The sequence below is a fragment of the Salmo salar genome, chromosome ssa08, assembly GCF_905237065.1.
Source record: "Salmo salar chromosome ssa08, Ssal_v3.1, whole genome shotgun sequence".
NCBI lineage: Eukaryota > Metazoa > Chordata > Actinopteri > Salmoniformes > Salmonidae > Salmo > Salmo salar.
Window position 1 is genome coordinate 25,900,145 of NC_059449.1, and position 24,240 is coordinate 25,924,384.

At 45.1% G+C, this 24,240-nt stretch overlaps 2 protein-coding genes across 4 annotated transcripts in view; one reads left to right on the forward strand and one right to left on the reverse strand.

Moving 5' to 3' along the window:
• The first annotated feature begins 1,061 nt into the window (after window positions 1-1,061).
• Window positions 1,062-14,556, forward strand: lrpap1 (low density lipoprotein receptor-related protein associated protein 1). 2 transcript variants are annotated; one of them, XM_045723071.1, is made up of 10 exons: window positions 1,062-1,369; window positions 1,967-2,111; window positions 7,646-7,776; window positions 8,110-8,230; window positions 8,959-9,049; window positions 9,290-9,354; window positions 9,466-9,548; window positions 9,637-9,687; window positions 11,579-11,704; window positions 12,860-14,556. In XM_045723071.1, exons 1-10 carry the CDS (start codon window positions 1,208-1,210, stop codon window positions 12,926-12,928), a joined length of 1,044 nt encoding a protein of 347 aa, XP_045579027.1. In that variant the 5' UTR covers window positions 1,062-1,207; the 3' UTR covers window positions 12,929-14,556. The 2 variants fall into 2 exon arrangements, with proteins under 2 accessions (XP_045579027.1, XP_045579028.1); XM_045723072.1 differs by lacking the exon at window positions 9,637-9,687.
• A 1,196-nt stretch (window positions 14,557-15,752) lies between these two features.
• Window positions 15,753-24,240, reverse strand: part of dok7b (docking protein 7b) — a 53,424-nt gene continuing 44,936 nt past the window's right edge. The window contains exons 8-11 of one of the 2 annotated variants that reach the window (XM_045723073.1): window positions 21,182-21,221; window positions 20,720-20,848; window positions 19,830-20,081; window positions 15,754-16,300 (exon numbers count right to left, since the gene is read on the reverse strand). In XM_045723073.1, the coding sequence (XP_045579029.1) occupies window positions 16,158-16,300; window positions 19,830-20,081; window positions 20,720-20,848; window positions 21,182-21,221 (564 nt within the window). In that variant the 3' untranslated portion in view covers window positions 15,754-16,157. Of the gene's footprint in view, window positions 16,301-19,829; window positions 20,082-20,719; window positions 20,849-21,181; window positions 21,222-24,240 lie in introns of both variants that reach the window. The other variant, XM_045723074.1, reaches the window with a different exon arrangement.

Below are 24,240 nucleotides of genomic sequence, written 5' to 3' on the forward strand. Positions count from 1 at the left end.
CCTAATTATAGTTAGAACAACCAGTACATCATCATGAATATCCTAATTATAGTTAGAGCAACCAGTACATCATCATGAATATCCTAATTATAGTTAGAGCAACCAGTACATCATCATGAATATCCTAACTATTAGGTCAGCCAATAGAGGCCAAGTCTAACTATAATTAGGTCAACCAATAGAGGCCAAGTCTTTGAGTTCATGCATCCTCCTAAGATGAAGAGGGACATATCATGATCAGAGGAAGGTGGTCAGGAAGGTATTTGATGAAGAGTCTAGTGTTGATCTTGTAGAGGGCTACTCTGGGAATCAGCCTGAGTCTTATAGCTACTGGACTTGTCCTCCTTACCCACTTGATGCCTCAGCAGCTCTGAGCACCAGAAAGTTCATCACACACAGTTCAGAGTAGTAGCCAGTCGTCCTCACTATGAGCCCTCTGCCTCAGCACTGCATTCCTCAACTGTATCTCCCATTCCTCTCACGCTTCAGGTGACTCCTCACTTGATGTTTTCAAAAGACCAGGAACAGGCAGCCAGGTGAAACAAGAAAAACTGCTACAGGTGCATCATTCAAACAAAAATAATGAGCCAGCTATCAAGCTGCCAGTCCATCTGCAAATATTTCAAAACACTTACAAAAACACAAATAATTTCATATGTACATATTTACAGGATCTCTCTGCTTAGGCTTCTAGGGCGCCATGGCAACTACAGTACCAACATAGACAACTTTGTGTGTGTGTGTGTGTGTGTGCAGGCGTCAATCAATACCTAGTTTATTGAACTGAATGGTTAACACAACATTGGTGACTTATTACTACTTGAGTAGGCTGTTTCATGTGTGAAAGCTAGCCAACATTAAATTATGCCAGTGTGGCGTAAATTTGCTAAACCCAAAATCCCTTTCAATCCAACGCGTGGTTGATTCCTATTTGCTCAAAGGCTCCTACAGCCTCCGTTACTAGGAAACGATTACGTTGTGCATTGTGGGTATGGAAGTTTACAAACCCTTTCCCCAGTATTATAAACCCAGTATATAATTTATTCAAAAACTACACATCCCACAATGCAGTTCATCCAGGACGCGTCCGCCTCTTCTAAACACATGACTTGAAGTACTCGGGCTAGAAAGACTGACAGACGAACCGTAGCTCTGAAATTGCGTTTTATTTAAGATTTCTTCCATCTAATTTCCGGTACGGTGCAAAATGAAGTTCGGTTGTTTGTTCGCGGTGTTGTGTCTCGCAGTCGGGGCGATTGCAGGAAAGTATTCACGAGAAATGAACGACCAGAAACCGTCCACGGACGGCAAGAACACGGTGGAATTTAGGATAGCTAAACTCAACCAGGTGTGGGAGAAAGCCATCAGGGTAAGTCAAGTCATGCTATCTAGTTTAGCTTACTTAAATACTGAGACAGTCGAGAGTGAATTGTCTTAGTTACCGGGTCGTGTCTAGTCCTAGTGGAGTCCATGGGTTTTCCTAGTTAACTATCATTCTAACGTTAGATACGTTTTGTCTACACTTCCTTGGTCTATCCAACATTTGTTTAGCTAACTTAGCTTGCTAACAGTTACCTTACTTGCTTGGCATAGGTAGCTGAATCAGCTAACGTTAAGTAGTTAGAGATGGCTGAGGTCTGATTGTACCCGGGTACTTTAGGCACCGATTTCTCTCACAGACAGACACACACACTACACTTAATTAGTTCCAGTCTGATTTTATTTACCGCCCAACCCTCCCTCCTCCATCCTTACTTCCTATCCCTTTATCTCCATCCCTCTCTCTCATCATCCCTCCGTCCCCCAGTGCTCCAGTCTAACACCAGTCAATTCAATTTGCTTTATTGGCAATCTCTCTTTCTCCTCTCATCCTCTCTTCTTCTCTCTAGTTGCAGTTGTCCACAGTACACCAGTTTAACACCAGTCTCTCTCTTTCGCTCCATCCCTCTCTACTTCCTTCCTCTAGATGCAGTTACCCCCAGTGCGTCAGGCAGAGCTCCACAGTGATCTGAAGATCCAGGAGAAAGATGAGCTACAGTGGAAGAAGACTAAGGCAGACGGGATGGATGAGAATGGAGAGAGAGAGGCCAAGCTACGACGTGGCTTCAACGGTGAGAGAGAGAGAGAGAGAAAGGGATGGAGGGGGTTGGGTGGAGAGAGAGGTCAATCTACCAATGCAGCTTCAATGGTGAGAGAGAGGGATGGAGGAGGAGGGTGGATGGATGGGGGGAGAGAGAGAGGGATGGAGGGAGAGCGATAGACATGGCTATAGAGGTAAAGAGAGGTAGAAGGAATGGAGGAGAATGGAGACGGAGAAGGACTAGACGGGAGAAGTGGTGTAAATAACACTACTTAAACTAGAGCTGCTTTATAAACAGTAGATTTCCTAGAGAGAGACAGAGCTGCTTTATAAACAGTAGATTTTCTAGAGAGAGACAGAGCTGCTTTATAAACAGTAGATTTCCTAGAGAGAGACAGAGCTGCTTTATAAACAGTAGATTTCCTAGAGAGAGACAGAGCTGCTTTATAAACAGTAGATTTCCTAGAGAGAGACAGAGCTGCTTTATAAACAGTAGATTTCCTAGAGAGAGACAGAGCTGCTTTATAAACTGTAGATTTTATAGAGAGGGACAGAGCTGCTTTATAAACAGTAGATTTCCTAGAGAGGGACAGAGCTGCTTTATAAACAGTAGATTTTCTAGAGAGGGACAGAGCTGCTTTATAAACAGTAGCTTTTCTAGAGAGAGACAGAGCTGCTTTATAAACAGTAGCTTTTCTAGAGAGAGACAGAGCTGCTTTATAAACAGTAGATTTTCTAGAGAGGGACAGCTGCTTTATAAACAGTAGATTTTCTAGAGAGGGACAGCTGCTTTATAAACAGTAGATTTTCTAGAGAGAGCAGAGCTGCTTTATAAACAGTAGCTTTTCTAGAGAGCGCAGAGCTGCTTTATAAACAGTAGATTTTCTAGAGAGAGCAGAGCTGCTTTATAAACAGTAGATTTTCTAGAGAGGGACAGAGCTGCTTTATAAACAGTCGATTTTTCTAGAGAGTGACAGAGCTGCTTTATAAACAGTCGATTTTCTAGAGAGGGACAGAGCTGCTGTATGAACAGTAGATTTTCTAGAGGGACAGAGCTGCTTTATAAACAGTAGCTTTTCTAGAGAGGGACAGAGCTGCTTTATAAACAGTAGCTTTTCTAGAGAGAGACAGAGCTGCTTTATAAACAGTAGATTTTCTAGAGAGAGACAGAGCTGCTTTATAAACAGTAGATTTTCTAGAGAGACAGAGCTGCTTTATAAACAGTAGATTTTCTAGAGAGGGACAGAGCTGCTTTATAAACAGTAGATTTTCTAGAGAGGGACAGAGCTGCTTTATAAACAGTAGATTTTCTAGAGAGAGCAGAGCTGCTTTATAAACAGTAGATTTTCTAGAGAGCGCAGAGCTGCTTTATAAACAGTAGATTTTCTAGAGAGAGACAGAGCTGCTTTATAAACAGTAGATTTTCTAGAGAGAGACAGAGCTGCTTTATAAACAGTAGATTTCCTAGAGAGACAGAGCTGCTTTATAAACAGTAGATTTCCTAGAGAGAGACAGAGCTGCTTTATAAACAGTAGATTTCCTAGAGAGAGACAGAGCTGCTTTATAAACAGTAGATTTTCTAGAGAGAGCAGAGCTGCTTTATAAACAGTAGATTTCCGAGAGAGAGCAGAGCTGCTTTAGGTTGCATCCCCAAGCTGACAAGGTAAAAATCTGTCGTTCTGCCCCTGAACAAGGCAGTTAACCCACCGTTCCTAGGCCGTCATTGAAAATAAGAATGTGTTCTTTAACTGACTTGCCTAGTTAAATAAAGGTTTTAAAAATATATATATAATAATAATAAAAAATATATAATAAAATCGGCAAATCGGTGGCCAAAAATACCGATTACCGATTGTTATGAAAACTTGAAATCGGCCCTAATTAATCGGCCATTCCGATTAATCGGTCGACCTCTAGTGTAAAGGTCCTTAGGGAAGGTGTATGGCTTGTTATAGTGTCGTGGGGGTGTGAAGGGGAAGGTGTATGGCTTGTTATCGTGTCGTGGGGGTGTGAAGGGCCTTGGGGAAGGTGTATGGCTTGTTATCGTGTCGTGGGGGTGTGAAGGGGAAGGTGTATGGCTTGTTATCGTGTCGTGGGGGTGTGAAGGGGAAGGTGTATGGCTTGTTATCGTGTCGTGGGGGTGTGAAGGGGAAGGTGTATGGCTTGTTATAGTGTCGTGGGGGTGTGAAGGGGAAGGTGTATGGCTTGTTATCGTGTCGTGGGGGTGTGAAGGGGAAGGTGTATGGCTTGTTATCGTGTCGTGGGGGTGTGAAGGGCCTTGGGGAAGGTGTATGGCTTGTTATCGTGTCGTGGGGGTGTGAAGGGGAAGGTGTATGGCTTGTTATCGTGTCGTGGGGGGTGTGAAGGGGAAGGTGTATGGCTTGTTATCGTGTCGTGGGGGTGTGAAGGGGAAGGTGTATGGCTTGTTATCGTGTCGTGGGGGTGTGAAGGGGGGAAGGTGTATGGCTTGTTATCGTGTCGTGGGGGGTGTGAAGGGCCTTGGGGAAGGTGTATGGCTTGTTATCGTGTCGTGGGGGTGTGAAGGGAAGGTGTATGGCTTGTTATCGTGTCGTGGGGGTGTGAAGGGCCTTGGGGAAGGTGTATGGCTTGTTATCGTGTCGTGGGGGTGTGAAGGGCCTTGGAAGGTGTATGGCTTGTTATCGTGTCGTGGGGGTGTGAAGGGGAAGGTGTATGGCTTGTTATCGTGTCGTGGGGGTGTGAAGGGCCTTGGGGAAGGTGTATGGCTTGTTATCGTGTCGTGGGGGTGTGAAGGGTTCTGTGAAGGGGAAGGTGTATGGCTTGTTATCGTGTCGTGGGGGTGTGAAGGGCCTTGGGGAAGGTGTATGGCTTGTTATCGTGTCGTGGGGGTGTGAAGGGGAAGGTGTATGGCTTGTTATCGTGTCGTGGGGGTGTGAAGGGGAAGGTGTATGGCTTGTTATCGTGTCGTGGGGGTGTGAAGGGGAAGGTGTATGGCTTGTTATCGTGTCGTGGGGGTGTGAAGGGGAAGGTGTATGGCTTGTTATCGTGTCGTGGGGGTGTGAAGGGGAAGGTGTATGGCTTGTTATCGTGTCGTGGGGGTGTGAAGGGCTGAAGGTGTATGGCTTGTTATCGTGTCGTGGGGGTGTGAAGGGCCTGAAGGTGTATGGCTTGTTATCGTGTCGTGGGGGTGTGAAGGGGAAGGTGTATGGCTTGTTATCGTGTCGTGGGGGTGTGAAGGGGAAGGTGTATGGCTTGTTATCGTGTCGTGGGGGTGTGAAGGCCCTTGGGGAAGGGGTGCGTTGGACATAAGAACAGCCCTTAGCCGTGGTATATTCCCCATCTACCACACCCCCTCGGGCCTTATTGCTTAAGTATAAAATATTTTTTATAACTAAACCAAGATGGACCACAGCCTGTCGTTTCCAATGGGGGGTAAATTAATCATAGTGGGCAGAGCCAAGCACGAGCTAGCGAGATCCTATTGGCTCTTTCTAGCATGTATTTGCATATTTGTGTTAGGGAACGCCTACTCTGAAGTGCATATGTGCAATAACTAAATTCATCCTTAACTCCTTATAAACAACGCTATTAAAAATAAAAATAAACTTTAGCAATGGGTAAAGTCGACAAAACTTAGTCCACTCTGTTCGTAACAGATTGTAATTTTGGGAACAGAAAACTGGATTGAGATTAAATGTTTAATCGATGAGAAAATTAGCAGAATGTTGACCAAAATCCACCTAGCTCCACCTTCTCCCACCGCCGGCCACTGGGCTTCCTCTCATCACCATATTTGGTAGTGAGTGGAACCGCCAACCGGATGCTTCGCGTTTATACATCTGGCTCATTGTCCTATCTGGGATGGGATGGTTAAGTGGCGTCCATTTTGTGTCTCCCCCCCACCCCAGTGATCCTGGCTAACTATGGGATGGATGGTATGGTTAACTGGCGTCCATTTTGTGTCTCCCCCCACCTCAGTGATCCTGGCTAAGTATGGGATGGATGGTATGGTTAACTGGCGTCCATTTTGTGTCTCCCCCCACCCCAGTGATCCTGGCTAAGTATGGGATGGATGGTATGGTTAACTGGCGTCCATTTTGTGTCTCCCCCCACCCCAGTGATCCTGGCTAAGTATGGGATGGATGGTATGGTTAACTGGCGTCCATTTTGTGTCTCCCCCCACCCCAGTGATCCTGGCTAAGTATGGGATGGATGGTATGGTTAACTGGCGTCCATTTTGTGTCTCCCCCCACCCCAGTGATCCTGGCTAAGTATGGGATGGATGGTATGGTTAACTGGCGTCCATTTTGTGTCTCCCCCCACCCCAGTGATCCTGGCTAAGTATGGGATGGATGGTATGGTTAACTGGCGTCCATTTTGTGTCTCCCCCCACCCCAGTGATCCTGGCTAAGTATGGGATGGATGGTATGGTTAACTGGCATCCATTTTGTGTCTCCCCCCACCCCAGTGATCCTGGCTAAGTATGGGATGGATGGTATGGTTAACTGGCGTCCATTTTGTGTCTCCCCCCACCCCAGTGATCCTGGCTAAGTATGGGATGGATGGTATGGTTAACTGGCGTCCATTTTGTGTCTCCCCCCACCCCAGTGATCCTGGCTAAGTATGGGATGGATGGTATGGTTAACTGGCGTCCATTTTGTGTCTCCCCCACCCCAGTGATCCTGGCTAAGTATGGGATGGATGGTATGGTTAACTGGCGTCCATTTTGTGTCTCCCCCACCCCAGTGATCCTGGCTAAGTATGGGATGGATGGTATGGTTAACTGGCGTCCATTTTGTGTCTCCCCCCACCCCAGTGATCCTGGCTAAGTATGGGATGGATGGTATGGTTAACTGGCGTCCATTTTGTGTCTCCCCCCACCCCAGTGATCCTGGCTAAGTATGGGATGGATGGTATGGTTAACTGGCGTCCATTTTGTGTCTCCCCCCACCCCAGTGATCCTGGCTAAGTATGGGATGGATGGTATGGTTAACTGGCGTCCATTTTGTGTCTCCCCCCACCCCAGTGATCCTGGCTAAGTATGGGATGGATGGTATGGTTAACTGGCGTCCATTTTGTGTCTCCCCCCACCCCAGTGATCCTGGCTAAGTATGGGATGGATGGTATGGTTAACTGGCGTCCATTTTGTGTCTCCCCCCACCCCAGTGATCCTGGCTAAGTATGGGATGGATGGTATGGTTAACTGGCGTCCATTTTGTGTCTCCCCCCACCCCAGTGATCCTGGCTAAGTATGGTATGGATGGTATGGTTAACTGGCGTCCATTTTGTGTCTCCCCCCACCCCAGTGATCCTGGCTAAGTATGGGATGGATGGTATGGTTAACTGGCGTCCATTTTGTGTCTCCCCCCACCCCAGTGATCCTGGCTAAGTATGGGATGGATGGTATGGTTAACTGGCGTCCATTTTGTGTCTCCCCCCACCCCAGTGATCCTGGCTAAGTATGGGATGGATGGTATGGTTAACTGGCGTCCATTTTGTGTCTCCCCCCACCCCAGTGATCCTGGCTAAGTATGGGATGGATGGTATGGTTAACTGGCGTCCATTTTGTGTCTCCCCCCACCCCAGTGATCCTGGCTAAGTATGGGATGGACGGGAAGAAGGACACCAGACCTCTAGAATCTAACAACCTGAAGGACCATGACATCAGAGAAGGAGACATGTTTGATGACCCCAGACTGGACAAACTGTGGAATAAGGTGAGAGAGGAACGGGCTGGGGGGAGGGCTCTTGTTCTCTGACCTTACCAGTCATTTCCTTTCAAATCAGTGATCAGAAATATGGCCACGCCTCCACCAACCCAATGCTTTTAGATTAGTGGGAAGTAGGGAACGAGTGAACACTTCAGTAGAAAGGTGATATGATTGGGACGCACGGCCAGTTTCAATATAACAGCGTCCATTTTGGGGCTACTTGTCCTCAGTTTCTCTCCCTCTATGGCTTTCACCCCAGTTTACAACCCAAGAAGTCATTTTGGGGCTACTTGTCCTCATTCCTCCTACTAACAGTGTAATGGAAATGTTTCCCTACAGGCTAAGACTTCTGGTAAGTTTTCAGAGGAGGAAATGCAGAGTCTGAAGAGGGAGTTTCAACACCACAAGGACAAGATCAGCGAGTATAACATCGTCATGGATACCGTCAGCCGCACAGAGGGTGAGAGGACTTTCTACGCTCGTTCTTGTTCTTCTCTTTTGTCTGTCATTCTGCCTCTCCTCTCGCTCTCTCTCTTCTCTGCTCTTCTCTCCTCCTTTCCTCTCCACTAATGATTGCCAGTGTTTAGCCCAGTGTTTAGCCCAGTGTTTAGCCCAGTGTTTAGCCCAGTGTTTAGCCCAGTGTTTAGCCCAGTGTTTAGCCCAGTGTTTAGCCCAGTGTTTAGCCCAGTGTTTGGCCCAGTGGTTGAGCCCAGTGGTTAGCCCAGTGTTGGCCCAGTGTTGGCCCAGTGTTGGCCCAGTGTTGGCCCAGTGTTGGCCCAGTGTTTGGCCCAGTGTTTGGCCCAGTGTTTAGCCCAGTGTTTAGCCCAGTGTTTAGCCCAGTGTTTGGCCCAGTGTTTAGCCCAGTGTTTAGCCCAGTGATGAAGTGTCACTTGGTTTAGGTTAAATTATAATGTAGTTGTTTGACTGCTGGTGATTGTGTGAAATATTCCTGTTGGTTTTGTTGACAGCTGCTTTATTGAGGGACGTTAGTAGTTTCAGTGATTGTGATGTAGAGGTTTTAACCATCTTAGTTGAATCACTGACAGTAAGACACTGGATAACAGTGTTGTCTGTCTTCTCCCTCATCCAATCCCGTCCTTCCCTCCCTCCTCATCCGTCCCTCTCTCCTCCAATCCCGTCCTTCTCTCCCTCCTCATCCGTCCCTCATCCGTCCCTCTCCCTCTATAGAGATCCATAAGAATGTGATCTCTCCATTAGAAGGGGAAGTTAAAGAACATGTCCTGCATCAGAAACACACCGACCTGAAGGACAAGATGAGGTGTGTATTAACGGTGTGTGTGTGTGTTTGTGTGTGTGTGTGCTTTAACGGTGTGTGTGTGTGCTTTAACGGTGTGTGTGTGTGTGTGCTTTAACGGTGTGTGTGTGTGTGTGTGCTTTAACGGTGTGTGTGTGTGCTTTAGCTGTGTGTGTGTGTGCTTTAACGGTGTGTGTGTGCTTTAACGGTGTGTGTGTGCTTTAACGGTGTGTGTGTGTGCTTTAATGGTGTGTGTGCTTGTAGGGATCTGAACCAGGGCTTCGAACGCCTGAGGAAACTCAGCCACGAGGGCTTCAGCGAGGACAGTGGTGAGTGGTATATATACACACACACACACACACACACACACACACACACACACACACACACACACACCTGTTGAGTGTGACTAGTTGTGCTGTTCCCTCCGTCCTCTCCAGAGTTTAAGGAGCCCAGGGTGATAGAGCTGTGGGAGATGGCACAGAGAGCCAACCTGACTGGAGATGAACTGGACTCCCTCAAGGTCTGTGTGCTTTCCATATCTGTTTTAAAGTCAGCACTTTTCACAATCTGGACCATAATGTTCTGTCCGGTTGTGTGTGTGTGATCAGGAGGAACTGAAGCACTTTGAGACCAAGGTAGAGAAGCACAGCCACTACCAGGTAACCTATCAATTATTAATCAGTCAATCAACATGATCTGATTAGTGGAAAGTCTGTTTAATGATGTTATACTCAGTCTATATACAGTGAATTCAGGAAGTATTCAGACCCCTTGACTTATTCCACGGTTTGTTACATTACAGCTTTATTCTAAAATTGATTACATTGTTTTTTCCCCTCATCAATTTACACACAATACCCCATAATGACATCACAATACCCCATAATGACATCACAATACCCCATAATGACATCACAATACCCCATAATGACATCACAATACCCCATAATGACAAAGCAAAAACAGGTTAAAAAAACCTCATACATTTCTCTGCAGATCCTCTCAAGCTCTGTTAGGTTGGACGGGGAGCGTCGCTGCACAACTATTTCCAGGTCTCTCCAGAGATGTTCAATCGGGTTCAAGTCCGGGCTCTGGCTGGGCCACTCATTCAGAGACTTGTCCCGAAGCCAGTCCTGCGTTGTCTTGGCTGTGTGTTTAGGGTCGTTGTCCTGTTGGAAGGTGAACCTTCTCCCCAGTCTGAGGTCCTGAATGCTCTGGAGCAGGTTTTCATCAAGGATCTCTCTGTACTTTACTCCGTTCATCTTTCCCTCAATCCTGACTAGTTTCCCAGTTCCTGTCACTGAAAAACATCCCCACAGCATGATGCTGCCACCACCATGCTTCACTGTAGGGATCGTGCCAGGTTTCCTCCAGACTTGTTTCTCATGGTCTGAGAGTCTTTAGGTGCCTTTTGGTAAACTCCAAGCGGGCTGTCATGTGCCTTTTACTGAGGAGTGGCATCCGTCTGGCCACTCTACCATAAAGGCCTGATTGGTGGAGTGCTGCAGAGATGGTTGTCCTTCTGGAAGGTTCTCCCATCTCCACAGAGGAACTCTGTAGCTCTGTCAGAGTGACCATCGGGTTCTTGGTCACCTCGCTGACCAAGGTCCTTCTCCCCCGATTTCTCAGTTTGGCCGGGCAACCAGCTCTAGGAAGAGTATTGGTGGTTCCAAACTTCTTCCATTTCAGAAGGATGGAGGCCACTGTGTTCTTGAGGACCCTCAATGCTGCAGAATTGTTTTGGGACCCTTCCCCAGATCTGTGCCTCGACACAATCCTGTCTCAGAGCTTTTCTCTGACACGCACTGTCAACTGAGGGACCATATATAGACAGGTGTGAGCCTTTCCAAATCATGTCCAACATCTCAAGGATGATCATTGGAAACAGGATGCACTTGAGCTAAATTTCAAGTCTCATAGCAAAGGGTCTGAATACTTATGTAAATAATGTATTTCATTTTTATTTTTTTCGTGTGTGTACATTTGCAAAGATTGATGAATTTGTTACTTAATTGATTTAAGAATAAGGCTGTAACGTAACAACGTGGAAAAGTGAAGGTGTGAATACTTCCTGAAGACAGTCTTTTATTCACTTCGCTCGCTTCCTTGATGTCCCAGATGGACCCTTATGCCCTAGGCACTTAGAGATCTGAGAGGGTTTGACAGGTGTAAGCAATATGGTGCTTCCACCAAGCAAGTGCCTAGGGCATAGGGTCCATTTTTGCATTGGACAACTCACTTTCTCCTCCCTCTCTCTCTCTCTCCCTCTCTCTCTCCTTCCTGCTTCTCTCTCCCTCTCCTGCTCCTCTGGCCCTCTTCTCTCTCTCTCTCTCTCTCTCTCTCTCTCTCTCTCTCTCTCTCTCTCTCTCTCTCTCTCCTTCCTGCTCTCTCTCTCTCTCTCTCTCCTTCCTGCTTCTCTCTCTCTCCTTCCTGCTTCTCTCTCCCTCTCCTGCTCCTCTGGCCCTCTCTCCCCCCTGCTCCTCTGGCTTTCTCCCCCCTGCTCCCCTCTCCTGCTCCTCTCTCCCCCCTGCTCCTCTCTCCCCCTCTCAGGAGCAGTTGGAGTTATCCCACCAGAAGCTGAGACATGTTGAAGCTCTAGGAGACAACGACCACATCCTGAGAAACCAGGAGAGATACAATAACCTGTCAGAGAAGACCAGAGAGATGGGGTACAAGGTAGGAGAGATACAATAACCTGGCAGAGAAGACCAGAGAGATGGGGTACAAGGTAGGAGAGATACAATAACCTGGCAGAGAAGACCAGAGAGATGGGGTACAAGGTAGGAGAGATACAATAACCTGGCAGAGAAGACCAGAGAGATGGGGTACAAGGTAGGAGAGATACAATAACCTGTCAGAGAAGACCAGAGAGATGGGGTACAAGGTAGGAGAGATACAATAACCTGGCAGAGAGATGGGGTACAAGGTAGGAGAGATACAATAACCTGGCAGAGAAGACCAGAGAGATGGGGTACAAGGTAGGAGAGATACAATAACCTGTCAGAGAGATGGGGTACAAGGTAGGAGAGATACAATAACCTGTCAGAGAAGACCAGAGAGATGGGGTACAAGGTAGGAGAGATACAATAACCTGGCAGAGAGATGGGGTACAAGGTAGGAGAGATACAATAACCTGGCAGAGAGATGGGGTACAAGGTAGGAGAGATACAATAACCTGGCAGAGAGATGGGGTACAAGGTAGGAGAGATACAATAACCTGTGCAGAGAGATGGGGTACAAGGTAGGAGAGATACAATAACCTGGCAGAGAGATGGGGTACAAGGTAGGAGAGATACAATAACCTGGCAGAGAGATGGGGTACAAGGTAGGAGAGATACAATAACCTGGCAGAGAGATGGGGTACAAGGTAGGAGAGATACAATAACCTGGCAGAGAGATGGGGTACAAGGTAGGAGAGATACAATAACCTGGCAGAGAGATGGGGTACAAGGTAGGAGAGATACAATAACCTGGCAGAGAGATGGGGTACAAGGTAGGAGAGAGACAATAACCTGGCAGAGAGATGGGGTACAAGGTAGGAGAGATACAATAACCTGGCAGAGAGATGGGGTACAAGGTAGGAGAGAGACAATAACCTGGCAGAGAGATGGGGTACAAGGTAGGAGAGAGACAATAACCTGTCAGAGAGATGGGGTACAAGGTAGGAAGTCAGGTCGCATTTTACATCTTGACAGAGATGGAGTACTTTAAGACTTTCACGTTTCATGGACTTTTTAAAGTGCACTTCACTCCTGGTCTACAACAGAAGGAAAACGGGGATGTTTTAGGAAAGAAATGTGTGTAACGCTTCTCTCTCTCTCTCTCTCTCAGATGAAGAAGCACATGCAGGATTTAACCAGTAAGATCTCTCGTAAAGGACTGAACCGTAACGAACTGTAACAGACTCCTCAGACGTGGCTCTGGGGGTGACAACAGAAGGCTGGGTGTTTTCTACATTCACACTGGTTTTCCTCAACAACAAAGGAAGTCTGCTTCATGCTTTCTTGCCACAGTGCTTCATAGTGTGGCGACGCTGGTGTCATGACAACCCTACGATGAACTGCTAATCTGCCTGTCTACACACACACACACACACTCTCTCTCTTTTAACACACACACACACACATATTTTAACACACACACACACACACAACCTCCGTCCACATTGCTCTTTTGTAGACCACTTTAAAGAAATCAGTGTTTTTCCATGTAAATCTCATTTGTGATTATGTTCCATTTTAATAATGATGAGCCTGCTTCTATCTCAAACGGCACCCTATTCCCTACATAGTGCACTACTTTTGACCAAGGCCCTATGGAAATAGTGTACTGTGTAGGGAATAGGGTGCCATTTGGGAAGGAATGTGTTTTTCAGTGCCCTGGGTGCTGCTACTGGGAATGTGTAAATATGTGTATATGCCTATTGTAGGTACATCTGATTATGTCAGTGTACCAAATGGTACCCTATTCCCTACATAGTGCACTACTTTTGACCAAAGGCCCTATGATTATGTCAGTGTACCAAATGGTACCCTATTCCTTTTTGACCAGAACCTCATATGTTCTTATTCAAACACTTAATAATGTCAGTTTTATTATGAAAGTAAGTGAGACAACCACATATTACCACCATTAAAACCTTCTAGGGAAAATAGCTGCTAACAGCAAGACTGCATCACCATAGTAACACATGGTATCATTGGATTTGACTACATCACCATAGTAACACACAATATCAATGGTATTTAAACAATACTGGTAGCTTGATATCAGCAAATCTAAAGAACTCCTCTGTGACCTTTTGGCCTCATGGTGAAATCCCTGAGCGGTTTCCATCCTCCCTGGCAACTCGGTTAGGAAGGACGCCTGAATCTTTGTAGTGACTGGGTGTATTGATATTCAATGTCTGCTTTTAGTTTTTATTCATCAACCAATAGGTGCCCTTCTTGGCGAGGTTATTGTTAAACCTCCCTGGTCTTTGTGGTTGAAATTCACTGCTCGATTTGAAGGACCTTACAATTATCTGTATGTGTGGGGTTACAGTGATGAGGCAGTCATTCAACAATCCTGTTGAACACTATTCTTGCAGACAAAGTGAGTCCATGTAACTGATGTGATTTAAGTACATATTTACTACTGCACTTAATTAGGCTTGCCATAACAATGGGGTTGAATTCTTGACTCAAGACATTTCAGCTTTTCATTTTTTTAATTTATTTGTAAAAAATGTTTTTATCTAAAAACAACTTTGACATGATGGTGTGTAGGCCAGTGGAACAAATCTCATTTAAATTCAAGCTGTAACACAAGCCACTGTATAAACCCAATCAGAATGTAATTGATTGGAGAGTTACTGAGAGAACGAGTCATGATTGTAATCGATGTTAACAGTCTTTCAACCATGAATACACAGTGTGTTATTGGCCCATGTGGGCGGGGCATCCTGAAGATGCAAAACACTGTAATAACAAAAATGAATCAAATGTAGATTGAACAAATTTCAAAAAGTAATAAAACATTTTCTCCCATTTTCTCGCCATCTGGATATTTTGTAGAAATTGGTATACAATGAGCATAACAAAATTTAACAGAATTACAGAAAACTGAAATAACACATATGGAATTATGTAGTAACCAAAAAAGTGTCAAACAAATCAAAATATATTTTATATTATTTGAGATTCTTAAAAGTAGCCACCCTTTGCCTTGATGACAGCTTTGCACTCTTGGTATTCTCTCAACCAGCTTCATGGGGTAGTCACCTGGAATGCATTTCAATTAACAGGTGTGCCTTGTTAAAAGTTCATTTGTGGAATTTCTATCCTTCTGAAAGCATTTCAGCCAATCAGTTGTGTTGTGACAAGGTAGGGGTGGTATACAGAAGATAGCCCTATTTGGTAAAAGACCAAGTCCAAATTATGGCAAAAACAGCTCAAATAAGCAAAGAGAAATGACAGTCCATCATTACTTTGAAACTTTCTTCAAGTGCAGTAGCAAAAACCATCAAGCGCTATGATGAAACTGGCTCTCATGAGGACCGCCACAGGAAAGGAAGACCCAGAGTTACCTCTGCTGCAGAGGATAAGTTCATTAGAGTTACCAGCCTCAGACTGCAGCCCAAATAAATGCTTCATAGAGTTCAAGTAACAGACACATCTTAACTGCATGAATCAGGCCTTCATGGTGAAATTGCTGCAAAGAAACCACTATTAAAAGAACACCAATAAGGAGAAGAGACTTGCTTGGGACAAGAAACACGAGCAATGGACATTAGACCAGTGGAAATCGGTCCTTTGGTATGATGAGTCCAAATTTGAGAATTTTTGTTCCAACCGCTGTGTCTTTGTGAGACGCAGAGTAGGTAAATGGATGATCTCTGCATGTGTGGTTCCCACCGTGAAGCATGGAGGAGGAGGTGTGATGGTGCTTTGCTGGTGACACTGATTTATTTAGAATTCAAGGCACACTTAACCAGCATGGCCTCCACAGCATTCTACAGCGATACACCATCCTCTCTGGTTTGCACTTAGTGGGACTATCATTTGTTTTTCAACAGGACAATGACCCAACACACCTCCAGGCTGTGTAAGGGCTATTTGACCAAGAAGGAGAGTGATGGAGTGCTGCATCAGATGACCTGGCCTCCACAATCACCCGAACTCAACCCAATTGAGGTGGTTTGGGATGAGTTGGACCGCAGAGTGAAGGAAAAGCAGCCAACAAGTGCTCAGCATATGTGGGAACTCCTTCACGACTGTTGGAAAAGCATTCCAGGTGAATCTGGTTGAGAGAATGCCAAGAGTTTGCAAAGCTGTCATCAAGGCAAAGGGTGGCTAAATATAATACAAGTTAATAAATAATCTCTTGGCAAACAAAGCAGTTACTATTTACAAGAAAACACTCAAATAATTTCAGGTAGATGTGTGAGCGAGAGAGAGCGAGAGACACTGCAGGGTGCCTCTCCTTTACATCCTGTCTCCCCTGGGCGAGTTCTCCTCCAGCCTGTCCTCTCTCCCCTGGGCGTGTTCTCCTCCAGCTCCATCAGCCTATCCTCTCTCCCCTGGGTGTGTTCTGCTCCAGCTCCATCAGCCTATCCTCTCTCCCCTGGGCGTGTTCTGCTCCAGCTCCATCAGCCTATCCTCTCTCCCCTGGGCGTGTTCTCCTCCAGCTCCATCAGCCTGTCCTCTCTCCTCTGGGCGTGTTCTGCTCCTACTCTCTGAGCTGTCTCTGAAGCTGTGATGTCTATGTGGGCGTATGTGGTGGAGCCCCCTACTGGACAGGAAGACCAACAACAACCAGTGACTACACCATCATGGTCTTCTACTAGAACATAAAAACAGTCTCCTGATCATCCTGCCTTCTCCTGAAGTGTTTGTCTTGCACACTTTGCTTATAACAAACCTTAATACATGACGGGTAGTGTGCGAGTGCACACTTTGCTTATAACAAACCTTAATACATGACGGGTAGTGTGCGAGTGTACACTTTGCTTATAACAAACCTTAATACATGACGGGTAGTGTGCGAGTGCACACTTTGCTTATAACAAACCTTAATACATGACGGGTAGTGTGCGAGTGTACACTTTGCTTATAACAAACCTTAATCCATGACGGGTAGTGTGCGAGTGTACACTTTGCTTATAACAAACCTTAATCCATAACGGGTAGTGTGCGAGTGTACACTTTGCTTATAACAAACCTTAATCCATGACGGGTAGTGTGCGAGTGTACACTTTGCTTATAACAAACCTTAATCCATGACGGGTAGTGTGCGAGTGTACACTTTGCTTATAACAAACCTTAATCCATGACGGGTAGTGTGCGAGTGTACACTTTGCTTATAACAAACCTTAATCCATGACGGGTAGTGTGCGAGTGTACACTTTGCTTATAACAAACCTTAATCCATGACGGGTAGTGTGCGAGTGTACACTTTGGGAGAAGGGTGATGTAATCGGGACACACGATAGAAATATACACATCCAATGGCTTTGAGCAGGTTCTATGTTTCCTAGTAGGAGATTATTACAGTACAGGAAGCCACAGCACAAAGGAGGAAGAGACTGTTGGCCACAGAGTGCTGTATGTTCCCAACAGTAGGTATTATAGTCAACCTTAGGTTATAAACATGTTCCCAACAGTAGGTATTATAGTCAACCTTAGGTTATAAACATGTTCCCAACAGTAGGTATTATAGTCAACCTTAGGTTATAAACATGTCCTATTGAGCCATTATAATGATATGTTCCCAACAGTAGGTATTTCCACTATCCTCCAAGAGTTACTGAATCTCCTATTCAGTCTATTCCTCTATTCAGACACCTTGGATGGAGAGAGAGAGAGAGAGAGGTAACATCAGGTTTTCAGTCCAACCCTCTTCCTGGAGATCTACAGTCCTGTAGGTTTTCAGTCCCTAATTTAGCATATCTGATTCAACTAGTTAAGGTTGTTGAGCAGCTAATTAGTAGAATCAGGTGTGTTAAATTAGGGTTGGACTGAAAACCTACTGGAGAGTAAATCTCCAGGAAGAGGGTTGGACTGAAAACCCACAGGACGGTAGATCTCCAGGAAGAGGGTTGGACTGATAACCTACAGGACAGTAAATCTCCAGGAAGAGGGTTGGACTGAAAACCCACAGGACAGTAGATCTCCAGGAAGAGGGTTGGACTGAAAACCCACAGGAGAGTAAATCTCCAGGAAGAGGGTTGGACTGAAAACCCACAGGACAGTAAATCTCCAGGAAGAGGGTTGGACTGATAACCTACAGGACAGTAAATCTCCAGGAAGAGGGTTGGACTGATAACCTACAGGACAGTAGATCTCCAGGAAGAGGGTTGGACTGTAAACCTACAGGAGAGTAAATCTCCAGGAAGAGGGTTGGACTGAAAACCCACAGGACAGTAGATCTCCAGGAAGAGGGTTGGACTGAAAACCTACAGGAGAGTAAATCTGCAGGAAGAGGGTTGGACTGAAAACCCACAGGACGGTAGATCTCCAGGAAGAGGGTTGGACTGAAAACCCACAGGACAGTAGATCTCCAGGAAGAGGGTTGCTATAATAGCAGTCTCTGCATCATTCTACTGGGAAAACAACGCACAACAATATATCATCATTGGAAGTATCCCAAATAGAGCCCTGTTCCCTATATAGTACACTACTGTTGATCAGAGCACCATGGTAGGCCCTGGTCTAAAGCAGTGTACTATATAGGGAATATGGTGTCATTTGAGACGTAACCCATTTGTATTTGATAAAGCAGAGGATTGTGTGCAGCGAGCCGATCGGTTAAATAAATTCCTGTTTTCAGCACGACGAGTTAATGAGTGATTTTCTACCAATTACACTCTGTTTCCATGGTGACCCATTGACAACGCTTCTCTCTCTGTGTGTGTGTGTGTGTGTGTGTGTGTGTGTGTGTGTGTGTGTGTGTGTGTGTGTGTGTGTGTGTGTGTGTGTGTGTGTGTGTGTGTGTGTGTGTGTGTGTGTGTGTGTGTGTGTGTGTGTGTGTGTGTGTGTGTGTGTGTGTGTGTGTGTGTGTGTGTGTGTGTGTGTGTGTGTCCAGACTCAGTTGCTCTCTTCTCCCATAACTAATCCTGTCTAAGTCTATAATTAATTTTCCTCCAAACTACACAGAAGAGTTGAAGCCTCATAGTCTTCTTGGCACACAAGTCAAAATGTATTGGACGTATGAAGGAAATGGGATGAGAAAAGGCCCTTTAGACAGCTAGGAAACATCCCAACGTCACCCTATTCCCTGTCTAGTGTTAAAGGACCCATAGGGCTCTGGTCTAAAGTAGGGCACTAATTAGGAAATAGGGTGCCATTTGGGATACTAGATAGAGATTGAGAGCAAGACTTGAGCTAAGGGACAGCAGACCAGCCAAACCTGCCAGCCAGCCAAACCTGCCAGCCAGCCAAACCTGCCAGCCAGCCAAACCTGCCAGCCAAACCTGCCAGCCAACCAACCTGCCAGCCAGCCAAACCTGCCAGCCAACCAACCTGCCAGCCAAACCTGCCAGCCAAACCTGCCAGCCAACCAACCTGCCAGCCAGCCAAACCTGCCAGCCAAACCTGCCAACCAAACCTGCCAGCCAACCAACCTGCCAGCCAGCCAAACCTGCCAGCCAACCAACCTGCCAGCCAAACCTGCCAGCCAACCAACCTGCCAGCCAAACCTGCCAGCCAACCAACCTGCCAGCCAAACCTGCCAGCCAACCAACCTGCCAGCCAAACCTGCCAGCCAACCAAACCTGCCAGCCAAACCTGACAGCCATTCTGCCAGCCAGCCAACCTGCCAGCCAGCCAAGCCTGCCAGCCAAACCTGCCAGCCAACCAACCTGCCAGCCAAACCTGCCAGCCAACCAAACCTGCCAGCCAAACCTGCCAGCCATTCTGCCAGCCAGCCAATCTGCCAGCCAGCCAGCCAAACCTGCCAGCCAGCCAACCTGCCAGCCAAACCTGCCAGCCAACCAAACCTGCCAGCCAAACCTGCCAGCCAACCTGCCAGCCAGCCAACCAACCTGCCAGCCAGTCAGCCAGCCAACCTGCCAGCCAGCCAACCTGCCAGCCAGTCAGCCAGCCAACCTGCCAGCCAGCCAAACCTGCCAGCCAAAGCAGCCAACCAACCTGCCAGCCAAAGCAGTCAGCCAGCCAAACCTGCCAGCCAAAGCAGTCAGCCAGCCAAACCTGCCAGCCAAAGCAGTCAGCAAGCCAAACCAGCCAGCAAAACACTTGAGCCGACATGAAGAGCCGTAAACATCAATCTAAAATGGCCATCTGAGAGGGGTTGGTGTTCTTACTGGGTCTGCACAGCTGCAAAGGGTTACCCCTCGCTGCAGTGGTGTTGGTGGAAACTGGCCCACCGTAGGGCTCGGGCTGGAGATCCAGCTCCATGTAGAGCAGCTCTCTGCCAGCTCTGTTAGCTTTAGCCGCAGGGCTAACGGGGATGTTGACGTAGTTCACACTGGGGTCGGTCTGGTGATGGTGACGCCTGTCCAGGACTGATGACGTCATCATGGTGGAAGAATCCGGAGGAAACTTAAAGAATCTCCCTGGGAGAATGACAGAGAGTCAGTCAGACAGACAGACACTCCCTGGGAGAATGACAGAGAGTCAGTCAGACAGACAGACAGACACTCTCTGGGAGAATGACAGAGAGTCAGACAGACAGACACTCCCTGGGAGAATGACAGAGAGTCAGTCAGACAGACAGACACTCCCTGGGAGAATGACAGAGAGTCAGTCAGACAGACAGACAGACAGACACTCTCTGGGAGAATGACAGAGAGTCAGACAGACAGACACTCCCTGGGAGAATGACAGAGAGTCAGACAGACAGACAGACAGTCAGACAGACACTCCCTGGGAGAACGACAGAGAGTCAGTCAGACAGTCAGTCAGACAGACAGTCAGGGGAAGCAGGACCGTAGTAACAGAATATAATGATGTGAGCAGGACAACATGTAAAGTGTCCTGCAGTGTCAAATGTACATTTAAATAAAGCTTGATTAAATGGATGTAGCGGGATTTGTAACCTGCGATTATCAACAGCCGTATTTTCAAACCCACACGATGAAAGATATGTCCACATGAAAAGGTTTTTAAAAAGACAAACCGTTTAAAGCAAAGTAGATCATGTGACGTTACTAACCAATATAAAACAACAACAACCAGGATGCATTGCTCTCACCACCAGAGACTGAGGTCTGTCTGCTTGGCGTCATGGTGCCGGGGGGAGGTGGGGGGGAATAGGGTGGTTGTAGAGGGTGAGAGAGGCCCACCTCACCCCTCCCTACCTCTCTACACTGGAGTGGTGGATCTGAGAAACGTAGGGCGGTATTGAACATTAACACCAACAGGTTCATGAATATATACAGACCATTTAGTCCTGTTATGATGTTACCATGACAATAATAGTGTAAATACACAGACAGACAGCCAGACAGAGGGAGAAAGACAGACAGCCAGACAGAGGGAGAAAGACAGCCAGCCAGCCAGCCAGCCAGCCAGCCAGCCAGCCAGACAGACAGACAGACAGACAGACAGACAGACAGACAGACAGACAGACAGACAGACAGACAGACAGACAGACAGACAGACAGACAGACAGACAGACAGACAGACAGACAGACAGACAGACAGACAGACAGACCTGGTGTTAGGGAGAGTCTTGAATGTGAAGGGCTGTTTGTCTAAAATGGAACAGAAAGAGAAAAAATATTAGACAACACATTATACTACAATACATTATACTACAATACATTATACTACAATACATTATACTACAATACATTACAATACATTATAGGACAGCGCATTATACTACAATACATTATATTTCAGCACATAAAACTAGAGCACATTCTACTACAACACATTATACTACAGCACATTAAAATACAATACATTATACTACAGCACATTATACTACATTATACATTATACTACATTATACATTATACTACAATACATTATACTACATTATACATTATACTACAGCACATTAAAATACAATACATTATACTACAATACATTATACTACAATACATTATACTACAGCACATTATACTACATTATACATTATACTACAATACATTATATTACAGCACATAAAACTACAGCACATTATACTACAATACATTATACTACAATACATTATAGGACAGCACATTATACTACAATACATTATATTACAGCACATAAAACTACAGCACATTATACTACAATACATTATATTACAGCACATTATACTACACCACATTATACTACAATACATTATATTACAGCACATTATACTACACCACATTATACTACAATACATTATATTACAGCACATAAAACTACAGCACATTATACTACAATACATTATATTACAGCACATTATACTACACCACATTATACTACAATACATTATATTACAGCACATTATACTACAATACATTATATTACAGCACATTATACTACACCACATTATACTACAATACATGATATTACAGCACATTATATTACAATACATTATACTACAATACATTATATTACAGCACATTATACTACAATACATTATATTACAATACATTATACTACAATACATTATATTACAGCACATTATACTACAATACATGATATTACAGCACATTATACTACACCACATTATACTACAATACATGATATTACAGCACATTATATTACAATACATGATATTACAGCACATTATATTACAATACATTATACTACAATACATTATACTACAATACATTACACTACAATACATGACACTACACCAGATTATACTACAACACATTATACTACAGCACATTATATTACAATACATTATACTACAATACATTATATTACAGCACATTATACTACAATACATGACACTACACCAGATTATACTATAACACACGCTCTCCCACTCTCTCTTCTCTGGTTTAAGGAGGCGTTTTCTTCAGGTGATTGTCTGATTTGGTTATTAAAACCCCACGCCATTGCTTTTCTTGAATCCGTTGTTTTCTATTGACAACACACTGAGTTTGACAAGTTGTCGTTGATTACACACACACGGTGAGGTGTGATGGCTGCTAATCTGTTTGGTTCTCAGTGCTCAGCAGATGGAGGAGGGAACACACTGTGGTCTGCGTTCCAAACAGAACCCTATTCCCTATAAAGTGCACTACTTCCAACCAGGACAATAGGTACTATACAGGGAATAAGGTGGCATTTGGGACACAGTCATTGTTTGGTCTGAGGCGCATTGGGGAAGGTTAAAGATGTGAAAAGAAAAAGCAAGGAAATAAATGTTAAGATGTTGTTGGAACAATAAATGATCGTTAAAATGGTTAAAATGGTGGGTGATTATTTCACACTTCCGCTCACAGCAGAGATGAAAGAGGAACCTTTCAAAAACATAATAATATATTCCACTGAGCAGCAGATTTTATTCAAAGCAACTTACAGTCCTACTGCATATATTTTACCTACGGCTGGCTACCAACTGATCCATACAGGATAACTACTAACATACTGACTACACCAAGCTCTATACTCTACCAACTGATCCATACAGGACAACTACTAACATACTGACTACACCAAGCTCTATACTCTACCAACTGATCCATACAGGTTAACTACTAACATACTGACTACACCAAGCTCTATACTCTACCAACTGATCCATACAGGTTAACTACTAACATACTGACTACACCAAGCTCTATACTCTACCAACTGATCCATACAGGATAACTACTAACATACTGACTACACCAAGCTCTATACTCTACCAACTGATCCATACAGGTTAACTACTAACATACTGACTACACCAAGCTCTATACTCTACCAACTGATCCATACAGGATAACTACTAACATACTGACTACACCAAGCTCTATACTCTACCAACTGATCCATACAGGTTAACTACTAACATACTGACTACACCAAGCTCTATACTCTACCAACTGATCCATACAGGACAACTACTAACATACTGACTACACCAAGCTCTATACTCTACCAACTGATCCATACAGGTTAACTACTAACATACTGACTACACCAAGCTCTATACTCTACCAACTGATCCATACAGGATAACTACTAACATACTGACTACACCAAGCTCTATACTCTACCAACTGATCCATACAGGTTAACTACTAACATACTGACTACACCAAGCTCTATACTCTACCAACTGATCCATACAGGATAACTACTAACATACTGACTACACCAAGCTCTATACTCTACCAACTGATCCATACAGGATAACTACTAACATACTGACTACACCAAGCTCTATACTCTACCAACTGATCCATACAGGATAACTACTAACATACTGACTACACCAAGCTCTATACTCTACCAACTGATCCATACAGGATAACTACTAACATACTGACTACACCAAGCTCTATACTCTACCAACTGATCCATACAGGTTAACTACTAACATACTGACTACACCAAGCTCTATACTCTACCAACTGATCCATACAGGATAACTACTAACATACTGACTACACCAAGCTCTATACTCTACCAACTGATCCATACAGGATAACTACTAACATACTGACTACACCAAGCTCTATACTCTACCAACTGATCCATACAGGATAACTACTAACATACTGACTACACCAAGCTCTATACTCTACCAACTGATCCATACAGGATAACTACTAACATACTGACTAC